The following is a 14299-nucleotide window of genomic DNA, read 5'->3' as shown; positions in this document are numbered from 1 at the left end:
AATAACGGAGAGTTCTCGCATTTAGATTATTATCCCCTCCAGTTAAACACGTTCCACACCGTTACCATCCAAGTGCGTACAGATAGCGGTGAAATCGTGCCATTGAGTGACGGAAAGACTACAATTAAACTTCATTTCCATGAACGATGAATGCGTAAGTCCATTACTACACAATGCAAGCAGGGGGGAACCCCTACTTCGCTGGGCCCTCTATCCAGAGAGGTTACGGTTTAGGAAGCATCTTCCGAACAGCATTCCGTTTTCTCACACCGATACTGAAACCTGCAGCATCTTTCATCGGTCGACAAGTACTGTCGGCAGGACGTAATATTGTTGATGATGTCATATCAGGTGTTCCACCTAAACGTTCGTTTTTAAATCGTGTATCAGAAGTCGGGCAAGCCATTAAAGACAAGGTGCGTAATCAGGGAGGTGGTAAACGCAGACGCCGCGATATTTTCGATGGAAGTTATGATGTCTGAGTTGGATCTTTTCAGTAAACCTGCCACTAATATGTGTGTCGAACGGTCGTCGTATATTACTTTCCTTCCTCTGGCATCTGTAGATAGTGTAGGCCCGATCGAATTCTATATTCCGGGGACTTCAGAAGAATATCTAGACCTCGGGAAAAGTTATTTGCGGTTGAAGGTGCGAATCACGAGAAGCGATGGAAAAGATCTGGAAGAAAATGATAAAGTAGGAGTCGTTAACAATTTCTTTCACTCTCTATTCAGTCAAGTCGATCTCTTTGTACAAGACAAACTGATTAACCCATCGTCGAATACGTACCCTTATCGTGCATACCTGGAAACGCTTCTTAACTATGGACGGGAAGCCAAGAATTCGCAACTGACAACAGAGATGTACGTCAAAGATCAGTACACCGATGTTAAACAGATGTTCGAGAAGGACGACAGTGGTATGTACCAACGATCAAAATCCTTCTCAAAATCGAAAACTGCAGAGATGATAGGAAGACTTCGACTCGATCTGTGTCACCAGTCTAAATACATAGTGAATAACGTCTCCCTCCGTTTACGACTGGTAAGAAGTTCCCCGAATTTTGTTTGCTTTCCAACGATTTGTCAACTGCCAAGTTGAACATTATGGAAGCAACGTTATTCGTACGTAAAGTGAAATTGAATCCTCAGATCCAACTCGCACACATCAGTGTTTTAGAGAAGAACCCGCTCGTGTACCCGATTAATCGCGTGAACGTGACATACTTTTCTATTCCCAAAGGAATGGTAGATTCCACACGTGATAATATATTCCTAGGACAAATTCCATCACGCGTAATTGTGGGTTTGGTGTCGAGCGAAGGTTTCAATGGATCGTACGCTCGTAACCCTTTTAACTTCTCCCACTTCAACCTGTGTTACTTACAAGTGACGGCCGATGGCATTCATTACCCGTCAATACCTCTGACTCCCGACTTCAAGACAGGACAGTACACGAGATCGTATCTGTCGCTCTTCTCTTCATTAAATAAATGGACGGAAGACACCGGAAACGATTTGTCATATTCCGAGTATTCAGTCGGTAATGTATTGTACGCTTTTGACCTATCACCGGACGAAAACGCCATCGGTGAACACGTTAGTGCACTGAGACGGGGGAGCGTACGTCTCGAACTTAAATTTTCCTCACGTCACGTGCGTCTTGTACAGTGAATTCGAGAACGTGGTTTCGCTGACAAAAGACAGATCTGTTCTTCTTGATTATGAACACTGAAGAAATAGCACGTTTGTTGGAAAGTGTTGTTAAAGATTACCCCATAAGTGTATGTGCTCGCGACGAACTGCCTACGAACATTCTTAATAAAGCGGTTCTTCTAGTTGTCAACACCGATCCATCCGACAGACCAGGAACCCATTGGATAGCTATTTACCTCGGAGAAGAAGAAGCCGATTACTTCGACACGTTTGCCCGCCCCCCGCCCGAAGATTTTGCGGCGTTTCTGAAAAGGTAAAGTCGCGAGTGGACTCATAACAAGAGTGTAATACAACATCGGGAATCTATAGCTTGTGGACTGCATTGTGTTTTCTTTTTAACCCATAGATGTCGCGGTATTACTATGAGGCAGATTGTTAACGAATGTTATTGTAGAAATTTGTAGGGCAATGACATTATTGCCACTTTAGATGTAATCGATCATTTAAATAAACAAATTTAAAACAAAAAATTGTCTACTTACATGCTCACCCACTGTATCTTCCTTCCTCTCAAGCGACGGGGAGACGTCAGAATCGACGGTTTCTTCCTTGCACGTTTGGGCGCGCGCTTTTCCCCGGCCGCCGCGGGAGGGAGCACGAGGGCCTCCTCCGGAGGCCCTCTTTTCTTCTTCAGCCCCAGAAAAGCCTGCAATGCTTGAAGGTAGGCCTTCACCTTGGATTCGATCGACATGTCCTGTCTCTTCAGAATTTCGGACATCTCTTCGTCCAGAGAAATCATCCGTTGGTGTTCTGGTGGTGCCAGTAGTAAATATTTTTTGAACGAGTCGTTCATTTTCTTATTAGCGATGTTATCAGTGGAATTATCAGACTGCCCAGTAAGGGAAACAGTGCTCCTCCTTGCTGGGTAATAAGTCTCCGTCGCCGTGTGAAGGGGACCGTTTTATCCGCTAGAACACGCAGCAGTTTCTTTTTGCGCTGCAGTCTAAGACGTTCTTGGGGGGTGATTGGTATGTTACCTCTTAGTAAATTCTTACACAGTTCGCACAAAACAGTGACCTCAGAATGTGATGCCTGTCTCAAAATTGTATTTGCTTGCTTGGGGCTGGCACCAGACAAAAACCTGATGAAGTCACTATGTTTTTGGAGTGTTTTAGCCATGAAGGTACATATGCGATTGACGGGCCGTCCTCCGGTAATATGCACGAGCGTAGACGTAATTGTTCTGGCGTATCTTGTCGAAAGTCCAGTAATAAATATGAGAACGGTTTTTCTGTGGCCTCCTTATAAATATCGACAAGAACACTCGAACGCCCTGGAAATACTTGCGAGGCTAGGTGAGATATTTGTCGGGGATCTCTGGGGTTTTTAAAAACGATTAAATAGTGAGAGTTAAGACTGATGGTCCTATGTTGACTACCCTGACAGAACAAATTTCCTGACAGAACAAATTTTGCGAGAGAAGACAGATACTTGTGTTCCTGTGATGGCTTCCTTTAATGAATATTTCAGCGATTTCGGAACTGTCTTTCGCAACGTGTAGGAGATCGTCGATTATAATTAGATTTCTGACACGTCTATCGACTTCGGGCAGTTTCAAGCCTTTTACGAATTCAACGTGTGGAAACTGTAAGAAGGGGTCCTGCTCTTCCGAGTAGCAGTAAATTATTCTCTCCGGAGGGGGTGAAATTAGCTGTTCGCTGTTTTTAATAAGGGACAGAATGAAGGTTGTTTTACCGCTTTGAGTACCACCGGCCGCGACACATGTGAAGGGGTGGATAAAGGAACACATAGTGACAGAGTTTTAACCGACGAATCATTTTTGATTGTGTTTTTCACGGAAGCATCCATATGAGAATGTCCTCTCCAACTATGCGCTTCTTAAATGTGAAACCATACCGCCTAGTTAACGATGTTAGTTCTTTTTTTTTTATATTTTTAGAATGACCAGCACCACCTTTATTTGATATGTTTATTAGAACTAGATCGATTGAGAGAGAGTCTGTTATCAGAAAGCCACTTCGCGACTGATCTACACTGAAAAATGCATCCATAATTCTATCTAATGTCAGTTCTGATATCTTCATAAACGGAAGATTAATCGGTGTTTTTAGGGAGTCGGCGTTTACACATAAACGAACATGGCTAAATTCTCCTCCTTTGTTTACATGCCCAATAATTTGCTTAAACATTTGTTTGAACAATAGAAAAATTGTTCCTCTGCAATCAAATGTAGGTCTCGGTATTTGCACTTGTAAGTTTTATACACAGTTTTATATTTAGAGGAAAAGTTCACTGATTTCGTAGAATCGTTCGTATGTTTCCTCACCCCCACCAATTTGAATCTGAAAAGACATGAAAAAAGAAAATACTTAACGTTTTTGGAATTCGGATTGTAATTCTACATATGAAATTCTGAATAAGACTTACAGGCCCTTCGTTTGTCTGAAAATGAATTTCAGCTTCAATAACTTCAGCAAGACTAACAGCTTCAGTCTCCAGGGAATCATCATCACACATCCAAGTGTCCATTTTTTTCTCTAACGATTCTGTGACGGGGGTTGCCTTTTAAATTTTCTCCAGTAACACTACGATGTTCTCTGTCCTCGATCCGACAATTAACACAAATATTCCGATGACCTTATTTGAAAGTGAAGGAGGAGGATGTCCTCGTGCTGCGACATTACACATATTTGAAAGTGAAAAAGGATGTCCTCGTGCTGCGACATTACACAATTAACACAAATATTCCGATGACCTACAGGAAGTGTAGACCGCTTTATATATGACATGTATACGGTCTGTCGTTACATTCACCGTTTTTCTACAACTGTTGTGTTTTTCGTGCCTCAGCTCGACCACTATTCTACGAGTCAGTACTATGGAACCATGTCAGGATAAAGGAAGATGTAACGAATACATGCGTTTTCCCCGCCATTCACAAGGACTCGGCAGTGGAGCCTTCCTCAACTGGTTGGGGGAAGTTCAACGTCTGGAGAGTTACATAAAATCGTTCTCCTCAACCCATCGGGGATACGTGCTTTCGTCCGAGATTTTCTACTGCCCGACCACTCCCTCCTTTCTCCAATTGGGTTCTGATTGATCTGACGTTTAGAAGAAACGAAGAAGGAGCATAGGAGCCCAAGGAAATAGCATTATTGAGCTGGGACCACCAGTTTCTGGTATCAATTCCCCGACCTGGACCCTTCATCTCCTCCTCCCGTTTTGGATCTTGGATGAATGACATCGTTAAACCGTACCATAGTATATTAACTATCGGTGAAGAAAAGGTAGAGTGCCTCGAAGGAATCTTTCCGTTCAAGACAGTGATCAATGCACATGTTTTCCACCTCCCAGACCCGTGTTCTTCTTCTACCCCCAGGAACCTGTTTCATCGTTGTCCCTGGAATCACCCTGAGGGACAATGTGCAGTGTTTTCTATTAACATTCTCAAGCACCAGTTGGAATCCCTAGGAGTTATTAAGGTGAGAAGTATCCCTGCCAAGAGCGAGTGGTGGGAATGATTTGTTGTTACTTTTCTCTCTACATTTTCCACTGGTGATTTATGCTCCTACCTTTTTAAATATTAAAAAGGCAGAAATTTTTCATTTGTTGATTGGGTGAGTACATGTATGTCTAGTTAAAAATGTATTTTGGAACAGCCGCAAGACAATGAATTTTCTTTTTATCAAAGGATCAATAAAGGGTTAAAAACTATGAGAAGATATACAATAATAAAAAGAGTTTACACACACACACACACAAACAATAATAAAAATATGAGAAGATATACAATAATAAAAGGTTCTATTAAAAATGTATTTTCAGATTGAATCTCTAAGGAGACGAACCTATAAAAAGGTTTACACGCACACAAGAAAAAAGACTCTGGTGGATTAGTTAATAAATACTATGACAAGACAATGAATTTTCTTTTTATCAAAGGATCAATAAAGAGTTAAAACTATGAGAAAACACACGGCTGGCGCCATCTAGGGTACGAAATAGGAACTAAATATAATTTTCTCACCAGCGCTCGTGGCACAGTATGCAAATGTGTTTAAATCCCTCCAGACTTTATGCAAATGTGTTTAAATCCCTCCAGACTTTATGCAAATGTGTTTAAATCCCTCCAGACTTTATGCAAATGTGTTTAAAGCCCTCCAGACTTTATGCAAATGTGTTTAAACCTCCAACTAATCTACTGCGAATTACAGTACACCCTTCATTGACAGTCAACCTATTATCCCAGTATCCTTTCCTAATATCACATGTACACGTGCATCGACACATCCCCTACTTGTCTCTTTAATACCATCAACAAACTGATATTCGGAGGCCATGTCCATTGCGAAACCGAAGTTATTCATATTGAACCAGCGTCATTTGTTATTCTTTCAATGTTATCAGTAAAACGCATTTAACAGGATGGAATTTTAGATCGGGTAGCATTTGGAGTTCTCTGGATAACGTGCATTTAGGAGTTACATCCGATAAGGTACTGATTGTTTTTGTACTGATATTCGTAAACTGTTTCTTTTAATTTGAAAAATATCTTATTTTATACGAAAATGACGCTACCTTTGAGATGAATGTTTGCAAGATCGACTACCATAATCTCGGGCAAAGTTTAAAAAATCTTTTGCGACCCCTCTAAGTTGCTCGCGATCATCAGTTTGGTCGCTATCCACAATTTGAGCTTCTGCATGCTACTAATGCCTAGTTACAAAGTATTCATAGTTCGTATTGCTGTAATGTCGTTGCTCAAGCTTTTCTCAACTCTCGTTCCATCCCATTCCGAATCCTAGAAAACTGTGGGTGGAAATCCATCATACTCATAGACTTATCAATCATTGAAATTCAGTATTAGTTTATAATATGACTGATATAATCCCAAGTGTCCTTTATTTGTTTCAGATATCTCAAGGCCTTTTCACAATGAGAACCCCTAATTTTTTTCTAAAGAGCGTATTCATCGTGTGTGCCTGTACTTCTCTCTTCTACACAATTTTCCTTCTGCTCCAACGGAAACAAGGTGAGATTAGCAGATTTTTTTTCAATTATATAAACTTTATTAATTATTGTATCACAAAATGCTTCTCCAAAACATGAAGTGTCCGGTTACTGTCAGCAATATAATGTATATGAGTATTAACAATGTATGTATGAACTATAACAAAATAGAAGAAGAGGATCCCCATTTCTTGAAGAGTTATAAATAAATAAATTTTATTTGTCCTACCAAATTTAAAATATAGGTGTACATTGGTAAGTGACAAATTCTCTTCACAGCAGAAAATGCCAGGGGATTATCATAAAATGCGAATAAAAGAATGTCTAAAATATACAAGAAAGGTTAAATATACACGAAAAGATGACATAAGCATGGTGATGATATCGTGCCAGTCATCATTTTGATTGCGGTTATTAATCGTTTCCAGGCAATGATGTCTGGTAAACTCTGCAGTTTAAGCTGTTCAGAGAGCTTCGTGGTCCTTAACTGTTGAGGGAGATGGTGCTTATGATTTGCCCACTTCAGCAGCCAGAATTCACTCGCATATATTCTCCTAATGTGGGTAGGGGTGGCTGACGCCCACAATTCTGCGCCATACAAAATGACCGAATACACCGTGGTTATTAAATATCGTGCGGTTGTTGCAGTCTGTTTCACGTGCAAGAGGTGCTGTTTTGTTGCCCAACGTAAGTAGTTCATTTTCTTTACAATCAGGTCAATATGAGACTTGAACGTAAGTTTTGTATCAAATGTTACTCCGAGATCTCTATGCGTCTCCACAACTGGGATAGGTTTGCCATTAAGTTTCGGGTGTACGAGCGTAGGCGATTTTTTGAGCGAGTACACCATGATTACAGTCTTCTGCGGATTTAGGGCCAAGCCAAATTTGTCTAAGTACACGAATAAGTTCAAAAGCTTACAATTAATCTGCTCACACAATGCCCTGTTGTTCATGGACGGGTGTTAGGATCTTAATATCATCTGCATAAGTGCATACATCATCCCTACCGTTGCAGAACGGGATCATCATGGCGGTAAAGAGGAGTCCTGATAAAACTCCACCCTGTGGAACTCCTGCATGGAGTTGGCGTTGGAGGATCTGACTATCTGTGCGGTAATAAATGGACCGACTAGTAAGTAGGGCCTGTAGGAACTTCAGCAAATTTCCTTTTATTTGGAAGGCGTGTTGGAGCAGATGAAGTAAGGCATGTACATCCAGACTATCGAAGGCTGCTTTTATATTGGCATAAATTATTGCAATTTCCTTTCTGGCTTGGAAAGCATTTAGTATCGTGGCCTGAACTGTGAGGAGGTTAGTTATTGTTGAGCTTGCAGTCATTGAATAATGAATTTGTTGAGGCTGCCCAGCCAGTATCTGATTCGACAACTTTGGCAACAGAGCTTTCTCCAGTACTTTTAACAGGGTAGATGCAGTAGATATTGGCCTGTAGTGCTCCACAAGGTTAGGCTTTGTAATTTTCGGCATTGGAATTACAGCGTACTTATTCCAGTTCTCAGGGAAAACTCGGCAAGCAAGGATAGAACTATAAATTGCTCGAAGTGGTTCAATTAGGTAAGGACTAAGACACTTTACCATGAAGTGGGGGACTCCATCAACTCCAGCTGTGTTAGTTGGCCTGAGGGAGTTAATACTCTGTATTAGTGCTTCTTTAGTGATAAGAACAGACTCCATCTCATTGTCAACTAATTGATCCCATTCAAACTCCCTGACTTGAGACTCGTGATATATGCTGGAGAATCTGCTGATGTGGTCCATCCACGCTTCTTTGTAAAGCCCCTGATTTGTGTCACTTTTATGTGTGCAACGAGGTAGCTTTCCCCTGTCAAGTGTGTCTTTCATGTAGCGGTTGATTGCTCTAGATTTTTCCCTGTTAAATATTGCTCTGGCCCTCGAGTAGTTAATTCTATCTTGTGTGTCATTAGACAGTTTCCATTTTCTGTGCAGAGTTTGCTTTAGTTTAAACAATGCAGTTAGGCTAGAGTTCCACCAGGTTTTAGATTTTGATGACATCCTTACTACTTTGGAAGCCGCAAATTCTGTAATAGAGTTGATCCAACTTGTTAAGAGAGTTGTTGCAAATAAGGCATCACATTTGAGTAGACATTCCCACGGGATACAGCTGGCAGCAAATAAGCATTTATTTGGGTCCAGAAAGGCTGGCGAAGTGACAAGCTGGCTCTTAATTTTTTCCTTGACATTGAAGTCCACATACGGTAGCATTATGAGCATTACAATTGGGCTATGATCGGATGGAAAGAACATTTCGGGGGGTACATCAGTTATACATTTACCAGAAGACAGAATTAGGTTAAGTCTATTTTCACCTCTTGTAGGTTGGTCATTGATAAGAGAGATGGAACATGGCTGTAGTTTCTACAGAGTTCCCGTTCAAGTTTTTATTCCTTTGAACCAGAGAAATTGTTCGGAGACTTCATTTACCTTTTCAATGAAGTGGAGATTTCTGTGCGAACATTCTTGGAAGATCTTTTGCAGTGTGAGTGTGCCAGATGGAATTCATATATGAGTTGGATCGAAATAGAAGAACAACTTTTGTTAAGGTTTCCACCTAACAAGAAATACTGGGAAAGCTGCAAATCAATAGGAAAAGGATTATATCGTTACACCTCAACCTCCCTCATTGAGAAATGCACGCTAGCAAAGATGGCCATTATTAAAACTACAAGAATTTCGTTACAACAAGCCTTGCGCATTCTGGACAAAAGCAGCGATCGTAATATTAAGTAATTCATCTCGTCCGTGGTCCTACATCAACTGTTTTCACGATACCAATCGGCTACTACCCCCTGGTGTAAGATACTGAAGAAATGTTGGGTTCGGGAAGAGCGAAACAGTGTCATTCAACCCAGATAAGAACATCTGGCAATCTTCCGACAAAACAAAATGGGGTGGGTTGGATACGGGGACACAAGCGCAATGGTTTGGTCGGTAGAGGTTTCATAGAGACGCCCCCCCCCTATACCGGACCGAATTTAAAGACTTATTCACATCAAATAATAAATAAAATAAAACTCTTTTTTAAGGATCACCCAGAAAATAATTTCATCTACCCATGTTTATTGTGACTGTAAATTTTATGCGTTATCTGTTCGATTACATCCAGCTCTGGTTCTGGAGGAAAAACTTTTCTATCTACGAGTCACCGCCCAAAGAATATTTTAGTTTTTGGACTTCGAAGATACCCCTCAGGAGGTGGTTGATTTTCACAATGAAAACACAGTCACCAAAACAGATAAAAGCCGTTTCTCGACATCCTGAAACTCCAGAAAAAGATAAACAAAATGGATTCTGCTGATGGACAAAAAACTGATTGTGGATATTCAAAACGCTTCTACGAATATCATGTCCGAGATGGAACACATTAAGGTAAGTCAGAGGTTCAGTTCCTCAGCGAACTTTCTCAGCCGAGGGTAGCGTGGTTTTTTCTCCCGGAAACCTGGGTTTTTCGTCCAGCAAACAGAAAATCCACCTCAGAAAACATGAAATTTACTGAAATATTACATATGGCGCAATAGTAGCTGATGCTCCTAAAACCTAGGGCCGTGTATTATCTGTTCAAATTGAAAATTGTACACACATTGCATAAATTTACAAATTCTGTCTTCAAATATTTGCTCTGTGAGCGGCAGTTTTTAAGTCAGGTGCGGTAACTAGAACTTCTGGGGCCCCCTATTGAAAGGCCGCCGAAAGGGCCCTATCCGTTATTATTAACAAGAAACACTAACATCCAATAAATTTAAACTATAAGAAATTGTTAAACAGTTAGTACTCCAAAACAAGAAATTTAAGGCCCATTTTGGCTGCTTTCTTGTGTTCATTACAGCGACATCGTTTAATTCGTTGTCCACTTTTCTACTGAACAATAAATCGTAATTGGTCCCTGGAACACTGGACAGCTGTCATCGAGTGACGAATTATGGTACACAGTTTGTGATCTGATGACTATGTTTGCGTCTGACAAATACAGGGTAAATGTTACGTGTATTGCTCTCTATTCCATCTGTGAAGTTCGGTCGAGGTGCTCTCAACGTCTGTGGTCGCTTCACGCGTTTGAAATATTGGTTGCTATTCCTGGAACAGTAAACAGCATACGGTTTTTTAAGACCTAAACCTGTAAAAGTTTCAATCGTCTTCCCAGAGTTCCAAACTTCAATCCATGGAACACTTTCGGGATAGACTAGAACACCGGCTTTGCACCAGGCCAAAATGCCACAATCAGTGGTGAATGGACCTGTTCAATTTATTTATTCAAGCAAAGGAAAAGGAAAGTTTACATCCACCCCTAAACAACAAACATTTGCTAGGAGAGTAAACATAACTAAAACAGATTAACAATCTGTTATCAAAAACTCGTTTGCAGTTCACCAAAGAGGATGCAGTGTGTGCTAACGCCAAAGGTGGGTCAAAAATTATTAAATATAGCATCAAGAAAGGGTTCTTTAAAACATGCAAGTGTTCAGTTAATTTTAACACCTGTTATGTATATATAGAGTATAGTAAAATTAATTCGAAAAACTTTATTCCAATAGCATACAGTGGAAGAGTTTTGGAAAAATCTGGACATCAGATACGAGTACTCGTTGTTTCATATGCAAGAAGTGGATCATCATTCTTAGGAGATTTACTTCAGAGTTACCATTCAAGTTTTTATTCCTTCGAACCAGAGGCCTTGTTCGGAAACTTCATTTACCTGTTCAATGAAGTGGAGATGATCCCTGTTCGAGCGCTCTTGGAAGATCTTTTATTGTGTGAGTGTGCCAGATGGAAATCATATATAAATTTGATCGACAAACAAGGACAAATTCTGTTAAGATTTCCACGTAACAAGAAATACTGGGAAACCTGCAATTCAATAGAAAATGGGATCTATTGTTACAACTTGACCTTCCTCAGTGAGCAATGCATGCTAGCTGAGATGAACATTATTAAAACTATAAGACTTCCCTTACAACAAGCTTTGCACATTCTGGACAAAAACAGCGACCGTAATATTAAAGTAATTCATCTCGTTCGCGATCCAAGAGGGACTATGTTTTCAAGATTTCAACCATCCATTGCGTATTGGTGTAGAAATAGAGAAAAATGTTGTGTTCCGGAAGTGCATTGCAAGTTGATGGAAGAAGACCTTGAATATTCTTGTGAACTTCAACGCCAATACCCAAATAATTTCATGCAGCTGCGATACGAAGATCTGGCTTTCTTCCCAGAACACACCACCCAACGAATCTTTAAATTTTTAGGTTTCGAAGAAACCCCTCAGGAGGTGGTAGACTTTCTCAAGGAAAACACAGTCGACAAAAGAGATAACAGCCCTTATTCAACATCCAGGAACTCTACAGAAACTGCAAAAAATTGGATTAGGCTGATGGACAAAAAACAGATCGTGCATATTCAAAACGCCTGCAGGAAGATCATGTCCAAGATGGGCTACATCGAGTTACGAGAAGGATTCAACTCTACTGTGAATACTCTAAAAAACTGGAAGGAAGTTAAACATTGCTGGTGAATATCAAAATATATTCCTTCCCACCTGCATAACGCTTTATAGAGAAGAATTGAACCAGTTTGATGTAAAGGAGTAGAAGTCGATGTTTTATGCAGTTATCATATGCAGTGTATTGTTACACTGCATAAATTTAAAAAATATAATTTAAATATATGTATTTAAAAAGATTTATAGATTTATATTTTAAAATAAACTAAATCCACCACTCTCAGGGGACCTAACGTTTACCACGAACAGGAAACAGCAAGTCGACCACAGAACACAAGCAATTTAGAGACATACATCCAGTGGAGACTGTGGCACAACATCCTTCCCATCCCAGTCAAGCTACAAATCTTCGGGTTACGCCCCTCAAACTGCTGCCTCTTCTGCGCCACTCCAGGTACCCTGGAACACATATACCTGGCATGCCCTGTGAACAAGGAACTCGTCAAATACGCTTTGGATGCAGCAAAGCTTGCCTGCAACCACGCCCACACTCCGGAGGACTACTGGTACCTACTTCACTCTGAGCAGACAGCACACACCACCTGCAACTTCCTATTCATTGCGGCCAAGGCCGTCATTTACAACTTCTACTTGAAGCACACAAGAAGCAGTGACGACGTGCCTCCTGTCGACACATCAGGGCAACATCTGAAGTGGAGCCTTCGGAGGAAGTTGCAGAGCAGACTTCTACTCGAATTCCACAGGAAAAAACCAGAAACTGTGGATCATCTTAACAGCGAATGGAACAGTGGCAGTCACCTCTTCACCATCACTAAACAGTCCATCACCTTCAACGTGTGACACTTAATATGAGAATGATCCAACGCCAAGAAACTGTTTTCTTAATTCCTGAAATTAAAATGTTGAAACGTTTGTATTTCATTCTAAAAAGTTTTCTTTATCTTTCCTTTTTTGCTTTGTACATAGAATGTAAATAGTTGTTGTTGAAAATGTATCTACTGTTCACGTTTTAATAAAATAAAATAAAAATAGAAATTTCTAGTCGTCCGGAAGTTCCTCGCAGCCTTCTAGAAATTTCGAGAAGTCGGAAGTTCCCTCAGGAAAGGAAGGGGCACGAAAACGGAAGAAGTGGGTGAGAGCGAATGAGGATGAATCGGATGATGTAGAACGAACTATGATTGGACCAGAATAGTAGGGGTGGCGAAGAACAAAAAAGGAGAGGCAACAGGAGGAAAGGGAGTTTTTTTTTTGGGAGAATTGTGAAAAAGTTTGGAAGAAGGAGAGAGTTCTTGAATACCAGAAAGTTGGGTGAACCGCTGGAATGTGGTAGTTGGAATTGAAGCAGTTTGTCGCAAGGACAATTCGTTAGACAAGCCCTGGGAGAGGTCAGCCGCAACGAGGAAGCGGGAAGGAGATACCCAATGAAAGATGGAAACATATATGCCCTGAGTTGAGTGAAAAGGATCGGAAAGGTCTCGGTATAGAGAGATAAGGAAGATAACCCCTGGAGAAATAGAGGTAGGGAGAGAAAGAGACAGGAGAATCCTGTATAGTCTGGCTTCTCATTACTACTTTATCAAGCAGTAATGAGAGACTTGATACATGTGGACATGTGTTTATGTAAGGGGCGGCTCCTAGAACGTCAGTTCAACTCCTCCTCGTATCTCTGTGAAGAATAGTATCACTACAAATGGGCCAGATATATGTGTGACGTAGGCTTGTGTGTATTATGTGTGTGTTCTGTTGTTGTGTCTGGCCACTTGGCTACCCAGAAGCATCAATCACCTGGAGAGATGATTCTGGGTACTCGTTCACACCACGGGAAGGTGGGCCAGTTCCAGTAGATGGGACACCTATGGTCTCAGAGTATGAGACAACAAAAAAAAAAAAAAAAAAATCCTTCTCTGGGCCCACTCCAGAGGGAAAAAAAATCATATAGTATGTGCTGCCAGCCTTCCCGGGCCCCGCAAAAACAAAGGTCCGTGTTACTTAGTCCTAGTGCATATAATTTCTCATTCATTGACCCGTGCTCTGTTAACAAAAATGACGACTGTAAACTAGGTGTAAACCAATTGCGAACTTTTTTATCATTCAGAAAAGTCATGTTAGGGATAAAC

General features: G+C 40.8%; 2 protein-coding genes across 2 annotated transcripts; both read left to right on the top strand.

Annotated features, from left to right (window-relative positions):
* Positions 1 to 513: 513 nt before the first annotated feature.
* LOC150086143 (uncharacterized protein F54H12.2-like) lies at positions 514 to 1101 on the top strand. The gene has a single exon (XM_090374807.1). It carries the CDS (start codon positions 514 to 516, stop codon positions 1099 to 1101), a length of 588 nt encoding a protein of 195 aa, XP_090230933.1.
* A 622-nt stretch (positions 1102 to 1723) lies between these two features.
* Positions 1724 to 12233, top strand: LOC150086142 (carbohydrate sulfotransferase 1-like). The gene is made up of 3 exons (XM_090374806.1): positions 1724 to 1968; positions 2231 to 2376; positions 11257 to 12233. The coding sequence occupies exons 1-3, from the start codon at positions 1724 to 1726 to the stop codon at positions 12231 to 12233; spliced, it is 1368 nt and encodes a 455-aa protein (XP_090230932.1).
* The last annotated feature ends 2066 nt before the right edge of the window (positions 12234 to 14299 follow it).

This window comes from Mastigoproctus giganteus, chromosome 5, assembly GCF_048544385.1.
Source record: "Mastigoproctus giganteus isolate SK-2022 chromosome 5, ASM4854438v1, whole genome shotgun sequence".
Classification (NCBI taxonomy): domain Eukaryota; kingdom Metazoa; phylum Arthropoda; class Arachnida; order Uropygi; family Thelyphonidae; genus Mastigoproctus; species Mastigoproctus giganteus.
This window is presented reverse-complemented; position numbering and strand designations above follow the sequence as displayed.